This window comes from Prionailurus viverrinus, chromosome X (assembly GCF_022837055.1).
Source record: "Prionailurus viverrinus isolate Anna chromosome X, UM_Priviv_1.0, whole genome shotgun sequence".
Lineage (NCBI taxonomy): Eukaryota > Metazoa > Chordata > Mammalia > Carnivora > Felidae > Prionailurus > Prionailurus viverrinus.
In genome coordinates this window covers 102,744,200-102,767,491 of record NC_062579.1, presented here as the reverse complement: position 1 = coordinate 102,767,491, position 23,292 = coordinate 102,744,200, and the positions used below count along the sequence as shown (strand labels likewise).

The following is a 23,292-nucleotide window of genomic DNA, read 5'->3' as shown; positions in this document are numbered from 1 at the left end:
TAAGGGGGTCTCACTCTCCCTCCCTCCCTTCATCTCCTTCTTGAGTTTCTGGAACTCTGACGCTGAACTGCCCTTCCATGAGCCCTAGACAAGCTGAGAATGTCAAAAGTAACTTTCGGTAACCACACTGAAAACAAAAGAAGGAAAACATAATTAGCCTAGAGTAGACAGATCACAAAACCCGTAATTCTAAGAATCCAAGGAGAATCATTGAACAGTTTTTCAAAATGCACACTTCTTTTGCCCCTAAGCCACAAATGATTGTTTATATCCCTTTTAGGCAGCTAGCTGGGTGCCTTTCCTCCAAATACTGGCTTTCCATTAGGTAAATGCTATCTTGTTTCCCTTTAAGGGTCAACTCTGCTTTCCCTGGTTGGAATCTTCTGTGCAATTGCCAGGACCCTCCCTTTCCAGTTGCAGTCTGAAGAACCGGTCTTCTTCACAGGGGCATGATGATTAACTTGCCAAGATGACATTCTTGAGCCTCAGTGAAGTTCTAGCCCTTCACAGCTTACATCATCTGCCTAGGTCACATAGAGTCACATTTTACAACTCATCACTGGGGGTTCCTGTCCCATATATCCCCCATTGAGGGGGATCTGGAAATGGTTTAATATGGTTTAACATTCATGGCATCCCTTCAGAGACAGTGTCAATAACAGAGTGAAGGCAGCCATTTTCTCACAAAGGTTGAGGGACATAAGGAACAGTGCAGGCTCTTCCCATAGGACCTACTCCCTGACACTGATGAGGACATTTTCCACGAGGACTTTATTCTTTACTTAATTTAGGCTTTCACAGTACTAAGTTTCGTTTCTTCCTTTCATGTTTTTATCACTGTAGTTTTATACCTCTCTACTCCTCCATTTCTCCATTTCCCCTAAGCCAAGAGGTGCTCCCTGCCAGTGAGATCTTGCACTGTGGTTTCAGTGTTTGCTATAGAGAAATGTATGGACACCTAGTTCATACAGGTTTAAAGAATTTATTATATAAGAAGTTGATAGTTTAGTGGCTAGGGAGAACCAGAGAGCAGTTATTTCAAAGCACAGAGCCTACCTTAAAAAGAGGTGGCAGAGACGATACCATGACTCTCAGGAAGCCTTGGCCTTCCCAAGTGCAAAACAAGTGAAGTTGGCATATGGTTGACCCACATCTGATTATTACAGAGCCAAGATTTTCTTGAAGTTTTGAAGCTAAGAAGAGAACAATAGGTCCCATTTCTGATTTTGTACATAGCAGAAGCAAATAACAGGAACAGTAATGAAAAGCAGACTAATTGCTTCTTTGGGAGATGATAACTAATTGTTTCTTTGGGGGGTGTATTTGCATAAACTTGAGGACAGTTGCTTTATCTAGTTCAGACACCAAAATGATTTCTTCTTTTATTGATTTTTGTTGCAACAAATAAGGCCAGACTGAAAAAAAAAATGTATATCTAAAGCCTATAATTAGGGATTTGTTTGGTACAAGATGCTTCTTCCTTCAGCATACTTCGGATCATTTTTTCCAGGAATTGATGAGAACAGGTTGCATGTGATCAAGAAGGTTTGCTCTCTATCAGACGCTCCTGGCATTAGAAAGGACAGCGTGACTGATGAAACACCACAAGTCATCCGAAAAGTGCACTAGGGGAAAGCAACATGTAGCAGTTGGAAACCCAAGGCAAACAAATGTCTTAGAATCAGCAAATGAGTCTCTTAATGATTGTAACACTCGTGTCCCTAGGTGCAGTGTCTTCTTGGGCTTGCACGAGCCCACTTTGGCCACTCTAGCTTGTCCTTAATCTTCTTCCCAGGCTCTGCTCTTCTCATTCAACACACTCTTCCTGTGTAATCTCTTCTCCGCTGAGGTTTTCACCTACCACTACTATACTGAAGACTCCCACATGTCTGGAGACCGTTCTCCAGCTAAGATCATCTATACCCAGCTAAGCTCTACATCCATGTATTCCAAGTGTCAACCAGATCCGTAGCCTGGGGGTCTCACCAGCGCACAAAACTCAACATAACCCAAAATGAACCTGGCATCTCCTTCATACTCTCCCCCAACAAAAAAAGGCTGACCACCTTTCTTGTAGTATTTATTTTGGCAGTTGGAGCCACAACTTATTCATGTTACTTCGTCTTTGGCCCAAAGCCTTTCTGTGTTCTGTACTCTGTGGGGGCTCTGGCCCTGTCTGCTAGGTGCCAGCCAAGTTCTGTCATTAACTTCATGTTACATCCTTGGGTACTTCCATTGGATACATCCCTTCTTTTCTCAGGACCTTACTTTACTGTCTCGAAGTGCTCTTCTAAACTCCCTATTTCTGAGTCTTTCCCTTGACTGGGGTGAGGTATAGTTAATAGAGCCTCAGCTAACTGTCTTGGGTTAGAAAGGACTGTTACTAAAACTCATATTCATGGGAAGAAGGATATGCATATAAATTATACAAGGCTTAGCATTTAACAGTGATTAGTGGGTGATACACAAACAAGATATATTTTGTTTCCATGAATTGTCAGAGTTTTAATCTTCCACGAACATACACAGTAAAATATTGCTCAGTTTTCCAAATCTTAACAGAAAAATTCCGACTATTGGGTTTTATTCAGAAAAGAAAACTAGTGGTGTCTACACATCATAGAATGGATAACGTTTGCAACAGAGACCCGACTTTGAAGTAGCATGCACTCAAACAAATATCTGAATGACTGATGCTTGAGCAGTTTAGAAATAAAAATATTTTCAAACTTTTAACTGTCCCTCTAAATATAAACGAAGAGAAAAGTGTAAGAACCTTTGGTTTACAGGCTCAGTACTAGTAAGAGATACAACGGAGCACAGTTGAGAGAACTTTTCTTTCTTGACTACCCCAGAAAGCATGATCAACACCATTGTTGACATGGCCCTTCTACTTGCTAAGGACACAGCTGCACTTTTACATCTTGAATATATTCACTTGCTTAGAAAGCACGTAAGATGCCAAGTTCAGCCCCCGGAATACCTTGGAATGCTCCTGCCTTTGGACACTGACATGTAGCTAGAACATTGGAACCCCATAGCCCCAGTGTTAATATATGAGGCCTTGGTTAGTCAGGACCAACGCTGCCTCAATGGGCCAACTTGTCCAAGATCCTCTGGCTATTACAGAGACAGAAAATGAGCTCAGCCCTGCCTGATTCCCATGCCCATGCTCTTTCCACAACTTCACAGTTGCCCTCTGTTAGTTTGGCAACACCTTTCTCCAAAGTTGCTGATTCCCACTGCTTTGACCCTACTTCAGTCTCATATCTGTGGGCACTGGAGCTCAGAAAAGGCACTGTGACCGACTGTCATGTTTTTAGGCATGCAGTGCGGTCTGTCATAAGTCAATTGAACAAACAAACAAACAAACAAAAAACCCAAAGCCACATGACTGCTACTGAACCTCTAACCTGACATGTGTTAGTCAGTTCAATTCAGCAAACATGTTAGAAGCCAAATTGACCAGGATGGTTGTTGGGCAACAGGTATTGAAAACCTTGTATATGACAGATGTTATAAGAAACTTTGTGAACATATATGAATACAATTTGTTTGTATCCTCAAAGAATTTGACATATAATGTGCAGGCAGAATGGACATTCCTGACAATCCATCAGAACGTACTTAGCAGGAAGTAAAAGCAAAGTGATTATTCACGAGAGAAAAGGAAATGAAAACATGATCAGTCCCTCCCCCCGCCAACACCCTTGGTTCATATCACTCTGCAGTATGAGGTCAGAATCTCACTGCCCAATAAATGAGCTCACTGGCTTTCTTTCTTTCTTTCTTTTTTTTCTTCCTGTGTACAAATTCCTGCCACCGCAGCTGGCCTCTTTGGCTTTTCCTAAAAAGTTCACTGAGACTTCTCTGGCCTTCTCTGGGGACTCCCTGATGTCTAATGTTCAGCAAGTAGGCTCCAGTTGTGAATTTTTAATGATGCCAGATCATTTTCAGTAAATAGAACTTCAAGCTCAATTGATGCCGTCAGGAAGGGGAAGCTTCTCCAGAGAAGGGTGTCGGCAGCCCTTTTGTGTCCTCCTCTTTCCCGGCTCGGGAGCAGTAGATGGGGGCACTTGATTCAAGCAGATTCTAATTGTGCTGTCTGGAAAGCAGGGACAACGCATGCGGCTGACTGTTCTCTCTTCCTTGCCACTAAGTGTGGCTGTCTCTCGCGTCTTTCGAGAGTGGCTCCCAGAGTGTGCTGCACAGACCGGCAGCCTCGCCCGGGAACTCGTTGGAAGTGTAAATTCTCAGGCTCCAGCCTAGAGCTGCTGAAGCAGGCACTCTGGGGGTGGGGCCCAGCCGGCTACCTTCTACAAGTTCTCCCGGTGATTCCTGATGTAGGATGAAGTCTAAGAGCCACCGTCGGATAGTAAGGATAGGCATAAGTTCAGTCCATTTTGTGAAAATTCTCATAACCCAAAGTTTCTTTTCTGATTTATGCCTCTTTAGCACAGACAGAAAATCATAATTTTCCTAACGGTAACTCAGCTGTACATCTACCTTCCCCGATTCTCCCAGACATAGGCAGTCACTCCCTGATTTATTTCCCTAACAGCTTTTCCACACTTGACTTCTCCGACTTGGGATCATGTATCTGTTAACACACTCACCTTCTCCACTAGCCTGAGCCACATGAAGGCGGGAATCTTGTCACAGTCATCATTGTATCCCCACGGCCCAACACGATGAAGGGCACCCAGGAGATGTTCTTGGAGTGAATAAATTGTTTAACGTTTTATAATTTTCAAAATCATGGGATGGCCTTAAGAAGTCAGACTGTCGGACAAGGAAACTGAGGCCCAGAGAAGTTAAGTCATTCAGCGGGTGGATTACAGACCCAGGACTAAAGGCAAAAGATTACCCCACTTTGGGAAAGGTAATGGTCAGAGTCCCCTAAATATTGCCCTCATGAACTCAACTCCACTTAGGAAGTCTGGGATACTTTGGTTCTTCAAGGGCAAAACCCTTAATTTGCTCGCAGACAGGCTTCCCCTACCCCCAACTGTGGTGATGTCACTAGTGAGCCATGGTGCAGAGACTAGTGAGCCATGGTGCAGAGACTGAGAATGGGAAAGGGAGTTGTGGTGAAAAATAGGAATAGATTTTAGCATTATCAGAGGTATATCCCCAACTTTCGGTTAGTCCTTGGTAAAGGGGAGCCAAAAGATGTGAGCTGCAAGTGAAACCAAGGTTTCAAGCACAGTTTTCCTCATCTGTCAGCAGCACGGAATGTACTTTGTGAGGTGTTTTCGTTTTGGGAATGGGTTGATAAGGATTGTCACTCACCTCACCTCTTGGTGCCCAGCTTACCTTATCACATAAGCAATCTGGCTGGGCGAGGAGGATGGCGAGAAGCGGGCTATGGTCATGGGATGAGGAAGATCACTGGCGCCCACAAGGGTCAGGGTCTGCCTTTTCCCACGTTAACCTTAGCATTGAAGTCTACCTAACTAAGTCAACCGGCTCAGGCTGTTTTCTTTGGGCCCCTGGGAGGTAAGACTTCGTAACACACATGTAAATCCCCGTAAACTGAGGCGGACATAAGCAGACGATGGCAGGGGCTGTCTGCCACGCGAAACGTCCACCTGTCAGTCACGACGGATTGCAGTCCCATCAGCCCTTGATGCTTATACTCACAGTTTTGACTTCCATTTCGGAGCAATGACTGTACATCTACCCCTGTCTTTCTTCTTAAGCTACCGTGCCATTTCTCTAATTGCTTGCTGGACACTGTCGACACATCAGCACCCTGACTCAGTATGTCCCAAACAGAATCTATCTTCTCTCGTCCGGATTCCCTTCCCAACCAATCTGTCTCTTTCACTGGAACCTTGGCTTTCTCAGCCATTCAACTTCCAGACCTTTCACGTAGACTTTATTCTCATTCCCTAGATGTAGTCAGTCCCCAAGTTCTGTCATTTCTTTTGATATGCCATGCCTGGTTTCCTTCTTTCCACCCCCATCACTACCGTCACGGTCCAGGCTCCCATCATATTTCGGGAGTCCATCACCCCAAACCTTGCAGTACCAAGAGCTAAGATTTTCCACTTCTCAATCCCCTATCCAATGGAGGAGCCTAGAGCTCGATGTAAATGTAACAGCTGGAAGACAAGTTCCAGCGGCCTCCAATAGTCTGTAACCCAGGTCCAAGCTCTTGGGAAAGATGCAGGTGAATAGCCAGTTTAATTGAGAAAATAATATTCATGTTCTTTCTTGATCCCAGTGAGGCATTCAGGGTTGTGACTGGCTTTCCTGGACAGAAACAGCAGGTGCCAAGAGGTGAGAAGGGCAAAATAGCAACAATAATCAATAAGCGTATTGCTCTAGTCCCTGATGCCCCTGGGGTGAGTTGTGAGAGTGGAAAGTTAATGGAAGGGGAGAGGTCAAGATAACGTGAGTGTCCCGCTGCCTTTTCCAAAAGCTCTGCAATTACAAAGCAATTGTGAGTGTTTGTGTGAATGGTTTACCTGATCAGTTTAATTCCCTCTGCCTTATAGATGAGAATCCTGAGACAGCAAGAAGTTATATGCCTTGCTGGCGGTCAGGATTAGAAGTTGAGATATTTTGAATAAGCGCTTTGAACAGATGAGGTTGCTTCTTAGAGATCGCAGTTAACACTGAAATTCCTAGCAATAAAGATGAGCTTTTCTCTTCCCTAAAAACCTGTCATTATCCACACTTAAGCAAAGAAAACTAGGGAAGGAAGCTAACTGAACGCACAGGTTAGTGACCTGAACTCTCTTTGCCTGACGATTAACAGAATTATAGATAATAGGAACGGGACCCTTAAAGGGGTAGGGACACTAATTTAGACACTCTCGGTAGAAGAAAATGAAAAAAGTTTGGAGCAAAGAAAGAAAACCACTCAGGACATAACCTAGAAAGATACAAAAATGAAATAAAGAAGACTCATCAGCTCTAATTAAAGGAAATCCATATTTGAAGAGCTGTCTTGCTCAGTAACAGAACAACGGCAAAAATACTTCGGAAATGTGAGCTTCTTAGAAAATAGAAAAGCAGATTTTCATGGGGAAGCAATCATGATTTCAAAGCCTTTCAAAAGACGACCACTTGGTGGGTATGTGGTAGAGGGGACTCAAGCACCTGTTGGGGAAGCAGATCCGATGAGCTTCTATCCCTGGTACAATCTATATATTTTAAGTGCATTTCTTCATCCTGTGAGCTTTAAGGAGCCTAGGGTCATCTCTAGGGAGCAAAGAGTAGCTACCATTTCCCCACACAGACTTGAAGTAACCCCTCAACAATAGCTTGGGTTTCATCTCAGTTACTGCTTACAATAACACACACTGGAAAACATTAAGAGCTATATATACAAATGCAGTAGGGTTCTCCTTATTCACCCAATCACCCAAGCAAGCTTGCTGGAGAATCCTTTCCAAGCTCACGTGTCTTTGTGGTCCACGTGATGATCAACCATCAGTCCAAGTCTAACTAGACCAGAGTCCAACTAGAATACAGTTCTCCTAGACCATTCTTCTTTAGGAATGGAAATGGAAAATATGTGACATGTGTCACCACTTCCTCTCTTACAAACCAGTGCCAGACATTGATAATCGATCACGGCACTCCTTTCTACGGAGCCCAAAGGCGACTTTTGTTCATTTGTTCAACAGATACTTTGAGTGCCCTCTTAAGAGCTAGTTGGAGAGACAGATACACAATAAAATGTAAGCATATGCTACGTGCCAAACAAGAGACAAGTAGCCTGACTCTTCTGAAACACAGTTTCAATTTCCCAAGACCCTGAAAATTAATTTTTTAAATTTCAGTGCTGAATTGTAGTTAGAACAGCACAACTATTTTTCACGGGTCTGAGATGAATTCATTCCAAAAGGAGCCTACAAAGTACTATAGGAAATGCAGAAGTTTCTGTATTCCACCCATCAAGAAAGGGAGTGGAGTGTGTTTGAAACTGCTAGGTTCTTCTCCCTCAAGTACCTCTCTGATCTAAGAGAAAAATCCAGATTGGAGTGGATCTGATTGCCGTTTTGGGTTAAGTACACTGGATGCCATTTCAGCATCAAATTATTCAATCAGAAACACTTTGAAAATGCTGGAGAGTTGGGTTAGTCAGAGTTTTCCCACCTGAATACAATGTGCATAATACTGCAGATTTTTTTTTCACATTTCTGGTGTTGGAGACATTTGTGGAGTCTGTGGAAAATGGCTTGCTTGATAGATAGAGACCGACAGCTGGCCAGGCAGACAGAAGGAGTGCTGGCTCTCATTAACTTTTCCTATCAGGAGCTCACCTGGAATAGTTTTCATAGGCCTTTGATAGCGCTGGGTGTGAGGGAGGGAGGGAGGGATCTTCTCAGAAGAGGATAGCTCCTCAGAAGGAGTGGAAGAAGCCTGGACTCATACTCTCAGGGATTTCAGGCCACAGCCTTTAAGATTGCAACTCAAAGAGGAGAGCAAAGTGAAGAGGTCTGACAAGTGGTCTAGAGATAAAATAATGACAACGGGAGTAGGTCTGTTTCAGATCTGTGGGCTGGAAACTAGCTCTGATTCCTTGCAGCCCTCCTCCATCTCATATGCCCCAAATTATCATCTGTGCATCCTAAAAGCGGAGAGGGTTTGTTCCTGTAAGTCCCTGGGATTGCTGGATGTTCCAGTGGCCGGCGTTCTTTGCAGCATCTTAATCTTGGGGTCCTTGACCTGTGTTTTTCCAGATCTCCGAGGCTCCCAGTCTGCAGCTGCAGGATTTTCTCTTTCTCTCCCATGGGGTACTTCTGGAAAACTCCGGATCCTTCAGTCTCAAGGTTTCAGAGTTACAGCATCTTGTCCAGACTTGGGTACTGAGCCTGGAATTTGGGGGCAGACCGATGACTCTTTTCCCTCAATGTCCACCAAGCCTTTCTATACAACAGTCCTTAGTATATCTACAAAATAAACTCCTGAGATCCAAGCCTGCCACAAATTCTGCTTAGTCCCTACCGCACTTTCAGATACACTTTACCACTGTGAATGGATCTGCTCGTTGCCCGGAACACACATTTTGAGTTATTTGGTGACTTTTACCCCCAAGTCTTGGTGCCATACCTTCCTTGTGTGATTTTTCTCTGAGTAAGTTTTTGGCTTTATTCCCTTTGGATCTTCACTTACAGGACGTGGCAGTAGGTCAGAGGGGTCCTTATTCCTATCTCTTCAAGGGATACTGCTCCAAGACCGCTCCCATCTAGAGCGGCAGTTAACAATAAGAAGGCTGTCAGTGCCAGTCACCAGCTTTCCCTGAAGTCCTGTCGGTGCCTTGCATTGAGCTTCAACGGGGTCACTTGTCACGGAGATTATAAAGGACTTTCATGCCCAAGGCACAAACATGGGAATTTAGCAGTGAGAATGGGCGCTCTTGTATTGAAAGGATCGTGGATGCCTGAACTTGATGACTCGGAGTGTTAAATGACCACCTAGTCTGAGCCCCTTAGCTTGCAAGATCAAAAAATCCCTTGTTCCGGGATGCTGCCAGTGAAATTTCCCACTGGCTCCTGTTTCAGTGAGGGGCTAGGAGGAGGAAGGCTGGCGGCCAGTGACCAGGATGTAGAAGTGAGGAAAACTGAGCCCTGCTTGAATTGCACAACACGTAGCCTATTACATACATTCTTTGTATCAGACCGTGCCGACCTGCTGGAAGAGAGTTTTGAGTTCTTCTGAATTTGCCCAATTATTTGGTATTCTCTCTTAGTTTCTGAGCTTGCCTCTGGATGAGGAAGGTAGCCGGTATGGTCCCAGGTACAGCTAAGGAGTTCTTTGCTAGGACATCATTATAGATACTCAAGGGCACGGCAGAGTCGGCAGACCCCACTCAGAATGTAGCCACATTCCGGTGAGCCCGTGAGCAGCACAAAGAAACCTCCTCCAGGATAGAATGTGTGCTCACCCTCTCTAGAATGTCTGCCCCCTCCAGCAGGAGGAGAGGAGCTCACCTTGATGTCTCACACTCCCAAGAACTGTTTTTTGGACCTACTGGACACTGAATCCTACCTGTTGGGGCTTTTGTGGTCTGATTAGCCCTCGTCTGTGCCCACATACGTGACCTTTGCAGTCACCCGGAACCTGTGATTAACTCTAGGTCCAGTCACATCCATGTAGCCATTTAAAGCTGATGGGTGTAGGGCAGAATATCTTTTCTGACCCTTACCCTACCCCACATATAAGTACTTGTAGGTCCTTGAGGTACTTAAAAGATTCAGAAGCATCTGGAAAGGTCTTTGACATCCTCTGAGACAATATTCTGTGCCTTTGGAAGGCTCGATTATCCTCCTTGAACGCCGAGATATGCGTTTTTCTTTTTTACCTTCACTTCTCATAAAAGGTTATGCTGACGTAGATCTGACTAACAAAAAAAAAATCTTTCTGATGAAATCAGGATAAATAATTCCGCACATCATCAAGTGGAGAGAAAAGGCTTTGAATTGGTTTCCATGGAAATCTGAAGACGAAGTAAAGTAATAATTTCAAGGCAGAACAGCTGAATTGAAGATAATGGTAAAAATAGTTTGATAAAGAAAATAGAATAAAGTAATCAAGAAGACTCCAATCAATTATTCCTTTTTGTTTACCTTCAAGTGATTAATTTGTCTGCGTTTATTAACCTGATGAGATTAAGCAGACCTTCCTAGTGATTTATTTCGTAATTGTTTCCAAGGTTTGACATAAGCTGTGGAGTTATTGAAGGTGGAGATTTAAATTCAATTACTCATGAAGCAGGTGGTGCTTCTCCTGAAAGAATATCTGAATTCACGGCCTTCCCATGTTAACATTATGAGTGAAAATTATTAATTCATTTGATAGTATCTCCCAAAGACTTTTAAAAGTCATTTGGCATCCACATACTTCACTAAAAGTCAGCAGCTTCAGAACTGAACTTGTAATACAGACACTCCAGAGACTGGAAATAAAGGATTTTATGTTAAAGACTAGTTATTTTTCCACATTTTTTTACTGGAGCCTCCCTTGGGGCCTGGGCTATGGTGCTATCATTAATGGAATCCACCAGCTCAAGCTTTGAATGCCAAAAGGATAGCTTTCTTTGAACTTGACCAGTGGGTTCCACTCTCTTTACCTTTGAAGGGCACCACTGGATAAGATCATGCTTTATTTTGACAGGAGAGAGAGAGAGAGAGAGAGAATACTTGAAAGTGTTTAAATGAAATGACTAATTGCTTTTTGTCTCTGCGGTCACTGTTGTATATATTTTTCTATTCTTTCTGTGGGTATAGTAAGGATAGACGGGGTTCTCCAAACACTAATCCAGGCGCCAACTCTCCATCATCCACAAAGGCCCGGAACGCATCTAAGAGTGGGAAGTAAGTGAAAAGTGTCCCTGTGCATCTAACAAAACTATCACAAAGCCTTGCGCTGTCCTCATTTTGTCGTTCATTCATATTCATTCAACAAAGATTTGTGGAATGCCTTCCATGTGCCTCACACTGGGCTGCTCACTGGGGAATTTAAATGAGTAAAGAATGTGTCAAGAGTATTGGGTATATGGAGGACTATAAAGAAGCGGGAGGAGAGGGTGGGGAAAGTCAGGCCGAGTGTGAAGGCCAGGGACTTCAAGCACTGCAAGATTTGGACTATGTGTTTCATAAATTGAAGAAAGAAGCAGCAACAGCCCTGATTAATCATTTTATGAGTTGCAAAATCCATGAAAATCTGTCTTTGATCCATACGTTAAGGTTTAGGGTTGAGGTAGAAAAATCTGGAAAGCCATTCCATGAATGTCCTAGTTTAAATACATTGACATTGTAACCATATCACTGATTTTTATGGCGTGTATATTCTGTTCCTAGTAACCAGCATGTACCATGTCCTACATGAAACTGTCTTTGTGGCATTGCCGAAACTTGTATTGGCTGAATATTTGTGATATTAGACTGACCTCTTTGGGTTAATTCCAGAAAACAACATTGGCTGGTTCAGCCAATTGGATTCAGCAGAGCATGGCAGTCTGAAACAATGTGATCCCATGATGATGACACACCTCCTGTTAGGTGCTTTGGTGAATGACTTGGGTTCTCTGTAGGCTACGTCTCTCAGTGGTATAGGGCATTGTGCCAGACAGAAATAGAGCCCAGAAGGAGTACCCAGGCTGCATCTAGGAGAAGATGAAAGATGCCTTCATCGTGCTAAAAGCTGTAATCTAGCAATAAGATATGTCAGCACAAGAGCATGGCTTCGCCATGAAAGGTGAATTTGTAATGGTCATATATTTTATGTATTCAGTGTTGGACCATAAATGCTGCACTTCGAATATGATATTATATTCAATTCCCCAAGTGAAAGATCTGCTGGCTGCCTTTTCCCCCCTTTCTTCTCCTCCTGAATACCATTTCAGGTTTGCATAGAAAGTTGAATGTGGGCTATCTTGGAGAATATAAAAAGCAGTGTCGAAGGCTAAATCTCCGAGCACTTATAACTCGTTTCAGTTATTTATCGCCAAACAGCACAATCAAAATGCTGTATAAATTATGAAGGAAGGGAATTGGTGCACACAGTCCCAGGCAGATGAATGTTTCCAAATTAGTCCCAATTCATCGTCAGCGTGCACTCTCAGTGAACAGATATGGCATTGGAGAATCGCTTTTAGCGCCGTGCTTGCAGAAATGGCGGGCCCCGTCCGCGCACCTTGTACGCACCTGTCACACTGACAACTGCAGGGCCCAAGCTGCATTTATTAGACCCTGATGTATTGTAATGGATGCTTGTGATGGCTGTTGCACTTTGAAAGGGGCACCGTTTTGTTCCTTTTGGCTTTGCAGGAGCCTAGTTTCTTACCTTTTGAGTGAAGAATCTCAGTATGAGCCACGAAAGGAGCATTGGTCGAACTGAGTTAAGATGACATAGAGAATGCATACCTAATACTATGCCCAGCTTGTGAACCGTAGGAGGTCCGCATAAATACATTCTTAAGTAGACAATGTGATCCTATATCACGCTTTCTGTATTTGGACACATCCCAAGCTTCTGCCACGATGAGGCCCTCCCTCTTTGCACATCTTAAGCTAGGTGCCTTTTATTTGCTTTGTACGTGACTCACAGACTGAGATAGTTCCTTTTAATTCTTGATTACTTTTGTTGATTATTAATTACAACGAAAAAAAGATATCCAGTATCCAGTATCCTCCTCGTGGGTGTGTGTACCGAGTCCCTTTCTCTTCGTTATATCCCATAAGCTTTCAGGAGGTTTTTAAATTTTTTTCCTCTGCACATCTTCTCCTCAGGATATGTTTTGTTAACACGAGCAGTCTCAATATGGTGAGACTATCGGGGCCACTTTCCATACCGTCTACAACAGTGTCTATCACTGTTAGGCACATGGGTTGTAGTTCAGAGAGGCTAACTTGCCATGCGTTTCCTTGGTTTGGGAGCGCGTGGCGGTGTGAGGTGCGGGTAGGTTGATTTCTGCACCTCAGGGCTTTTCCACGGTGCGCTGTCACAACAGCGGCCATCCAGGGGGCTGTTCTGCTGACTTTCTCATGTTACTTGCCCTAATGGGAGTGAACTATGGAGCCGTGTTTAAGTTTCTATGCTATTTTGAGGCCAAAAACAGGCTGTAAGGCAGAAGGAATGTCTTTCTCTTCTCTGAAAAGAATCTAGGTCCCCTGTTTTTTGAAGAAACGAAATTTGTGGCTACAAAAACTAGTAACTAATATGTGTCGAGTGAGTGCTCTCTGAGCCAACCTCTGTACCAAGCATTTAACAATTTTGTCTCATTAATTCCTACCCGCAAACAGCTTAGGAGATAGGCAGTATTATTATTATTTCCATTTTATACATAAGGAAATTGGAGAGGATATTGTGTGCTTCCATAGGGTCTCCACGTGGACAGTTTTGTCAAAAGCCTACTTTAACACAATAATGGAAAAACATCAAGCATTTACTTTGTGCCATTGTGCTAAACCCTGGGGCCTCCGTGGTCAAATACGAGACACAATATGTACTTTCAAGGTACTCACAGTCTCCTTATAGAGAGAGGAGAGGGGACACAGGATGACAAGATGGTATTTACAGCAAAGCAGTCACAAGGTGCTGTTGGAGCACAGTCACCCCCAACCAGTGCCAGGGTTGAAGTGGGAAAGACGTCACGTGAGGATATCAATGAAGGCTTCTGAGAAGGCTTCTGAACCCCTTCATTTTCTCCACTTACTCCTTAGGTAGCAAGGCTAGGTCAGAAGAGCAAAATGCAGGGGCGCCTGGGTGGCTCAGTCGGTTGGGCATCCGACTTCGGCTCAGGTCATGATCTCGTGGTTCACGGGTTCGAGCCCCTCGTCGGGCTCTGTGCTGATGGCTCAGAGCCTGAAGTCTGCTTTGTGGATTCTATCTCCCTCTCTCTCTGCCCCCGCCCAACTCATGCTCTGTCTCTCAAAAATAAATAAAACATTACAAAATTTTTTTTAATTAAAAAAAAAAAAGAAGAGCAAAATGCATAGTAGTCACTAAGGTGGACAGAATCCCCTCACGCTGATAAGAATAAGTTGGAGCTGTGAATTAGGTCAAAGCTAAAACCAAATGGCCATTTCTGCCCTTTTGGGGGGACTTCAGTCCATTTGAGACCAACTCAGATGCAGTGAAGCATGCAGAGTAGCTTAAGAAACCTACAGCTTGAAAGTTGTGTCGATTCTGCTTGCTCTGTTTCATTCCCTGGATCTGAAGCTGGGTAGCCAGCCCCCTGTTTCAGAGAGGAACAGATGGAATGGGATATATCTGAGCAGCAGAGCCAGACTACCCTGGCAGTGACTTTCAGGGAGAAGCATGCAGTTTCTTCTATGCTAATCGTGAGCCAAGTTGACAAGGCAGAAGAAAAATCCGTGCAGAGCCATACTTCTGACGTCAGGAAGCGTAGGTTTCGCAGAGGTTGACCCATGACTAGCCAGGCTACATTTAACCTCACATTTGGTTCCCTTTGGTAAAGTGAATCTGTTTTTCTGTTGAACCCATCATGCCAGAGTTAACCCATGTGTTGACCTAGCTAGGGTTGACTTGCTAGGGTTGTTCCTAGCAAGTACTTAAACGGTCAAGGCTGAGCATACAGGGCAGCGGCAAGGAGACGTTATGAATTTTCATTTTGCATCAGAACATGTTTTAAGGAGACTGACTCTTTTGCTGAACAGATAAGGACACTAAGACTCAAGAAGGGTTCAGCCGCTTTCCTAGAGACATGTATCTAGTTAGTAGCAGAGGTAAGCCTGGAATCCCGGTCTTCTAATATTTGTCCCGTGCTCTTTCTACTACAAAGTGTGCTACAGTTCTTCTCCCAGATAGCCAGGGACTTCAGCTAATCACACCAAAGGAGCCTTGGAGCCTGGTCTCAGGATGTCCAGCTGAGTTCTCTGCCCTTCATGTACCATGAAACCTGTGTGGGCGGGCTCAGCCACTGTGAACATGGGGACTTTGGGGGAAAATTAGAATCATTACACTTTTTTAAAAAACGTAGCAGTACTGATGATAAAAAGAAATAGCATGCACTTTTCAAACATTTTCCTTTTTCTCTAAACTAACATCATTCTGGTTGTGTTTGGATGTCACCCATTCTCAACATTATTATTGAATGATCTCGAGTCTTTAACACCACTTCATCAAGGAAACAATAAAGTGAACTTGTAGATCACTACAGCTATTCTCCCTCAAATCAGCCAACCAAGGTTAGGGTGTGTGTGTGTGTAACATTCAGAGGCATCAATTTAAAAATTAGATGGCAGGCAGTTGCAGACAATGATGGAAGTTAATCACCCTCTCAGCCTGAAATGTTTGCCACGTAGGCTCAGGCTGTGGAATGGCAAGGACCAAGTTCAATTTTCAAATACTAGTGGAGGCCATGAATATTAAAGGACCAGGGCAGAGAACCCAAGCACAGCGCTTGGCAAATGATACCATAAATGTTGAATTAAGTACCGTAAATGTTAGCTTAAATGAGTTAAGCCAAGGGAGCGCCTGGGTCACCGAGTTGGTTAAGTGTCCGACTCTTGGTTTCAGCTCAGGTGGTGATTTCACAGCCCGGGAGTTCAAGCCCCGCATCAGACTCCACGATCAGACTCCCTGCTGACAGCGCAGAGCCTGCTTAGGATTCTCTTTCTTTCTCTCTCTGCCCTTTCCCTGCTTGCACTGTCTCTGTCTCTCTCAAAATAAATAAATAAACTTCAAAAAAAAAAAAATAAGCCAACGATGGAGGGATGTTAAAATGGAGAAAAAGGAGTACAGAAAGGAATAGGAGGACCAAGGCAACTTTGCTCACTTTACAAATCCTCCCGGAGCCCTACCCCAGTAGCAGATGCCACAGAAAGACTGACTCCAACTGGTCTTTGCCAAAACTGTCCCATAATGAGCAGACCTGTTTATTCAGCAGTCGCTAGATGAGAGCAGATAGGAGAGCTAGATAGGAGCATAATAGCTTCATAAATAAACTAAACACACCAACATTCCTTTGGTTTTGGTTGGCAGGAGCCAAATGAAAAATTTTGCTGCATTAGAAAGAAGAGGTGAGGTCTTGCTTGGTCTGTATGGACTCAGCATGGCCCTGTTACATGTTCAGATTCAGCAGTTTATATGTCCGTCCCTGGAGTCCAAATCCTGCACACTGTGAGCTCGTGATTATGTCATTTCCTCTCATTGAGAGCCATGCATTTTTTTAACGTTTATTTATTTTTGAGACCGAGAGAGACAGAGCATGAACAGGGGAGGGGCAGAGAGAGAGGGAGACACAGAATCTGAAACAGGCTCCAGGCTCTGAGCTGTCAGCACAGAGCCCGATGTGGGGCTCGAACCCACGGACCGTGAGATCATGACCTGAGCCGAAGTGGGATGCTCAACCGACCGAGCCACCCAGGCGCCCCTAGAGAGCCATGCATTTTTTAAGACCGTAGTCTGTGACTATTCCTAAAACCCCATTTTGCATCTGTATATTAAAGTGTGTGTGTGTGTGTGTGTGTGTGTGCGCACATTGACTTCAAAATGTTGTGTGCTATATGAACATAACAATCAGATGGTCAAGTATCAACTTGTCAAATAATCACTGTAGTTTTATGTGATGATGATGTCAGTAGTGCCTTAGTTTAGCAATAAGACTAAGTGTAATATCACAAAGGCTTGTGACTTAGACTAAGTCTAAAATCACAAGGCATTAAGCTGATTGATACCTCTCTCTGTCTTGGTTTCTGTCTCTCTCTGCAATTGCTCCTCTGTAGAAAAAGACAAATGACAAGAACACAAACTGATGTCAGAATGCATTCCTAAAAATGGCTTTTAGTAGAATGTGCCCAAGAATCAGTTCATTTGTAGCCTAATTGCCTTTTCCTCCAATATTCTCCATCCAGGATAGTATGAGATGTTTGGTCATAACAAAAAAGTCAAATCTGTTCCAGAAAGCACATTCATTAATAGGGCAGGAAAGTAGCCTAGGACACTTGAAAAAGACTTTCAATAACAAAGGGTAAATAACACATCATCTGGACATACTTTGAGGTTTAACCTGTAGCTAACAGCTGCAGCACAGGGCTGTTCAAAGCTGTCTTTAAATAAATTAATCATGCAGCCTTGTGTGTATTTGAAAAGACATCAGCTTTGGAATCAAATAGACCTGGATTTGAATCCTGGCTCTACCACTGATTAACTTTGTACCTATCTCATTGGGCCATTGTGACGATGAAATGTCATAATCTAAGTAAGTGTCTCCCAGTACCTGGCAGATGACAAGTGCTTAATAATGTCACCTAGTGATTATGCTCGCTTCAGCTGCCAACCTATTGCAGCTGGGAACACAGTGACCTGGCCAGTATGATTCTGGCCAAATGAGAGTTCTGGGTGCTGCAGCTTACCTGGTTATCTGCCTTGCCAGCTTGGGAAATGTGAAAACAGAAGCCCCAGCACCGCTGGCACCACATAAATAATTCTTGTAGATTCGGTTAGTCAAGAAAGTGATAGATCCAGGAAGAAATAGATCAGCCATGGAAACATTTTCTAGCAGGTACATGCATCTCTGTGATGGTTAAGATGAAGAGTATAATTACTAACATAATAAAGGACCCCCAGATCTGACTGTCCATACTGGTCATGGTTCTACAGCTTAATCAAGAAGGATGAGTCTGCTAATGGAGCTTTGGAAAGCAGGAGCCATCTTTCTCCCCTTCTTACCTGCCATACAAAATCATGGAGCCAACATGTTGCTCTCTAGAACACAGGTCCTTGATAACTTTTCTTTTTCCTGAAACACACATGGTTGAAAACTTTCACTTGCATTCCTGTGGCACAGCTCAGAGTTATGTCCAGTTCCCAGGTGCTGGCTAGAATCCCATTCCTGCTGTCCCACTCAAGAAAGCCTAGGAAAGCAAGGAAGAGTGATGTTAAACAGGACTCCCCATTTTCCTCCAAGTAATAAATCTGTCTCTGTCTTTCTTTCTTCTGCCCTCCTTTCTTTCCTCCTCTCTCCTCCTATCTGTCTGTCTATCCATCCATCAGTGGTACATCTGACTTTTCACCCCAATATTGTTAGTCCTCAAACCAGCTCTTTCTGAGCTGACGGAATTACAAAGGCTAAATAAATGTCATCTTCTGATGCCTCCAGGCCATATCTGTGTTTTTCAGGAAACTAACCTATTAAATATGGCCAACTATGGTTTCCAGGGCTAAGAAAGTATGGGAACAGGGGACAAAACTGATGTGTTATCCAAATTATTATTATGAATCCAACAGGGGCTAAAAATAAGGAGTGTAGAAGAATTTAGGGGTAGAGTAGAACTTTTTAATTTGATGAAATTCAATTTATCATTTTTTTCTTTTCTGGATTATGCTTTTGGTATCATATCTAAGAAATCTTTGCCTAACCCAAAGTTGCAAAGGTTTGCATCTGTTTTCTTCTAGAGGTTTTGTATAGTTTTAGGTGTTACTTTTAGGGCAGTTATTCAATTTGACTTAAGTTTTGTTTTGCACATGGATATCCAGTCATTCCGGTACCATTTCACTAGAAGAATATCTTTTCCATTGACCTACTTTGGCATGTTTATTGAAAATCAGTTATATATATGGGTGTACTTCTAGATTCTCAGCTCATTGATGTTTATCCTTATGCCAATGCCATATTGTTTTGATTACTCTAGCTTTATGGTAAGTCTTGAAATCAGATTATGTGAGTTCTCCAACTTCATTCCTCCTTTCCAAAGTGGTTTTGGATATTCTGGGTCCTTTGCATTTTCATATCAATTTTAGAATCAGCCTACAAATGTATAGGAAAAGAAATAAAGCCTGCTAGAATTTTGGAAACGATTGTGCTGAATTTATATATCAAGCATTGGGAGAGGTGGTTTAAGATGGCAGTGTAGGAAAACCATGAGTTCTCCTCCTCCCATGGACACACCAAATCTATAGCTACATATAGAAAAATCATTTGAAACAGACCTGAGAACAAGCTGAATAGCTCCTTCACAACAGAGGATTAAAAGGCCAAAATGAGATGAGTAGGTGAGACAGAGACCTGGTCTCACCAAAAACCCCACCCCTGGCATGGCAACCCACAAACAGGTGGGATTTCACAAAAACCAAGTGCATCCCTCAGGAGGGAGGGGTTCAAACCCCATATCTGGCAAATGTAACCCTTAGGACCTGCACCAGAGAGACAAGCTCCCAAAACATCTGGCTTTGAAAACCAACAGGGCTTATGTCCAGGAGACCCAAAAGGATGGAGAGGAAACAGACTGCTCTTAAAGGGCTCAGGTACAGACCCAGTTGCCCGGAAACCCATGGCAAAAGCAGCAGGTTGAAAAATGCCTAGACCATGTGTGAAGGAGTTTACTGGCTAATTTTAGAGTGTCTGTTGAAGGTACAAGGATGTGTTGGAACTCTCTCTGGGGATGGAGTCACTTGAAGGTGCCATATCTGCACTTTCCTTCTACCTTGCTAGTGCTGCATGCCCTGGACCATTGTGCCCCATGGCCCTGCCTCACCAAACCTGTTGGGTGGGCTTGCCACAGTCACATGCTGCCCTGTAGCCCAGCCAAACCCAGTAAGTGCCTGCAGTCCATAAAGGGGATGCTCCTTGAACACCTGGCTCTGGTGGCCAGGGGGCTTGCACTTCTAGGCTTCCAGGGGACTGCAGACAGCATACTGAGACACACTCCTTATTTTACTGTGACCACTTTTTCAAGACTGGGAGAAAATGGTGTTTTGCTTAATACATAGGACAAGCACAGAGTCCAACAAAATGAGGAAACAGAGGAATATGTTCCAAATGAAAGAAGATAAAACCTCAGGGGGAAAAAAAACTAATGAAAGGGAGAAAAGTAATTTAGTTAATAAAGAGCTCAAAGTAATGGTTATAAAGATTTTCACCAGTCTTAGAAGAATGGATGAACACAGAGAACTTCAACAGAGAGATAGAAAATATGATCAATCACCAGACAGAAGTCACAGAGCTGAAGAACACAATAATTGAAAGGAAAAGTATACTAGAGGGACTCAATAGCAGACTAAATGAAATAGGAGAAAAAATCAGTGACCTGGAAGACATGGGAGTAGAAGTCACTCAAACAGGGCCACAATAAGAAAAAAGAATTTTAAAAAATGAAGATAGCTTAAGAGACCTATGAGACAACATCAAGTGGAACAATATTCACATAATAGGGGTCCCAGAAGGAAACGAGAAAGAAAGGGACAGAAAACTTATTTGAAGAAATAATGGTTGAAAACCTCCCTAACTTGGGGACAGAAAAAAACATCCAGATCCAGGAAGCTTAGCTCCAAATAAGATGAAGCCCAAGACAGCCACACCAAGACACTTTATAATTAAAATGTCAAAAGTTAAACATAAAAAGAGAATCTTAAAAGTAGCAAGAGAAAAAGAACCTGTTATGTACAAGGACCCCCCCCCATAAGACTGTGAGCTGATTTTTCAGCAGAAACTTTGCAGGCCAGAAACAAGTGGCATAATATATTCAAAGAGGCAAAAGCAAAAGACCTCCAACCAAGGATGCCTGGCAAGACTATCATTCACCATTGAAGGAGAGAGAAGGTTTTCCAGACCAAAATAAATAAATAAATGAATGAATGAATAAATAAATAAATAAACAAAAACTAAAGGAGTTCACTACCACTAAATCAAACTTACAAGAAATGTAAAAAGACCTCTTTAAGTTGAAAAGAAAGGCACTAATTAGTAATAAGAAAACATACAGAAATAAAAATGTATCTGGCAAAGGCAAATATGTATTAAAGGTAGTAGACTAATCACTTATAAAGCCAGATGAAGGCTAAAAGACAAAACTAGTAAAAATAACTAAACTATGGGGCACCTGGGTAGCTCAGTCGGTTGAGCATCCGACTTCGGCTCAGGTCACGATCTCGCGGTCCGTGAGTTCGAGCCCCGTGTCAGGCTCTGGGCTGATGGCTCAGAGCCTGGAGCCTGCTTCCGATTCTGTGTCTCCCTCTCTCTCTGCCCCTCCCCCGTTCATGCTCTGTCTCTCTCTGTCTCAAAAATAAATAAATGTTAAAAAAAATAAAAAAATAACTAAACTACAACAATTAATTAAGGGACAGATAAAATAAAAGATGTAAAATGTGACATCATTGTGTCACATGTGTATGAGGGGAGTAAAAAGGTAAAGTCTTAGAATGTGTTCAAACTTAACTTGCCATCAGTCTATGTTGCTAGATATATAGGCTGATATATGTAAGCTTCATGGTAACCACAAAGCAAAAACCTGTAGTAGATACACAAAATATAATGAGAATGAAATCTAAACATAACACTAAAGAAAGGCATCAACTACAAGGAAGGAGAGGAAGAGAAGAAGAAAGGAACAGAAAGGAACTACAAAACAGCCAGTAAACAATTAACAAAATGGCAATAAGTACATGCCTATCTATAAGTACATTAAATGTAAATGGACTAAATTCTTTACTCAAAAGACATACAGTAGCTGAATGAATTAAAAAAAAAAACAAGACCTATCTACATGCTGCCTACCTCAGATAGAAGAGCACACATAGAATGAAGTGAAGGGATAGAGAAAGATGTTTCATGCAAATGGAAACCAAAAGAAATCTGGGGTAGCTATACTTAGACAAAATAGACTTCAAAAAAATGTAATAAAAGACAAAGATGGGCATGGCATAATGATAAATGGGTCAATCCAGCAAGAAGATATAACAGTTGTAAATATTTTTGCACCCAAAATAAGAGAACTTAAAAATATAAAGCAAGTATTAACTAACCTAAAGGGAGAAATCAACAGCAATACAACAATAGTAGAGGACTTTAACACCCGACTTGTATCAATGGCTAGATCATCCAGACGGAAAATCAATAAAGAAACATCAACCTTAAAGGACACATAAGACACATTAGACCAGATGAACTTAACAGGTATATACAGAACATTCCAGCCCAAAGCAGCAGAATACACATTCTTCTCAAGTACACATGAAACATTCTCCTGGATAGAACATATGTTAAGTGATAAAACAAGTCTCAATAAGTTCAAGAAGATTAAAATTATATCAAATATCTTTCCAGACCACAATGGTATAAATCTGGAAATCAGTCACAAAAAGAAAACTAGAAAAATCACAAATGTGTAGAGATTAAACATGGTACTAAACAACCAATGGATCAGTCAAAGGAGAAACCAAAAAATCCTGAGACAAATGAAAATGCAACATACCAAAATCAATGGGATGCAGCAAAAGCTGTTCTAAGAGGGAAGTCCATAGAAATACAGGCCTACGTCAAGAAACATGAAAAATCTCAAGTAAGCAATCTAATGGAACTAGAAAAAGAGGAACAAAGCACAGGTTTGGTAGAAGGAAGGAAATAATAAAGACCTGAGTGGAAATAAATGAAATAGATACTAAAAAGACAATAGGAAAGATCAATGAAACTGAAAGCTGGGTCTTGAAAAGATAAACAAAATTAATAAATCTTTAGCTAGAGTCATAAGAAGAAAGGGAGAGGGCTCATATAAATAAAATCAGCAATGAAAGAGAAGTTACAACTGATACTAAAGAAATACAAAGGATCATAGAAGAGTACTATGATATATACTACTATGTTATATGCCAACAAATTGGACAACATAGAAGAAATTGATAAATTCCTAGAAACATACAATATTCCAAGACTGAGTCATGAAGAAAGCAGATTTATTACTAGCAAGGAGAATGAGAGTGTAGGACCAGGTGGTTTCACTGGTGAATTACACCAAACATTCAAGAAAGCTTAAACCTTATTCTCAAACTCTTCCAAAAAAATTGAAGAGGAAGGAATGCTTCCAAACATTT

The 23,292-nt window shown here is 42.4% G+C and overlaps 1 protein-coding gene across 2 annotated transcripts in view; it reads left to right on the top strand.

Moving 5' to 3' along the window:
- The window catches only part of HS6ST2 (heparan sulfate 6-O-sulfotransferase 2), a 290,932-nt gene that overhangs the window by 235,499 nt on the left and 32,141 nt on the right, over positions 1-23,292 (top strand). Inside the window, exon 4 of one of the 2 annotated variants that reach the window (XM_047844118.1) lies at positions 11,247-11,333. The exons of the other annotated variant lie outside the window; for it this stretch is intronic. Within the exon in view, the coding sequence (XP_047700074.1) occupies positions 11,247-11,333 (87 nt within the window). The remainder of the gene's footprint in view (positions 1-11,246; positions 11,334-23,292) is intronic. 2 annotated transcript variants of the gene reach the window in all.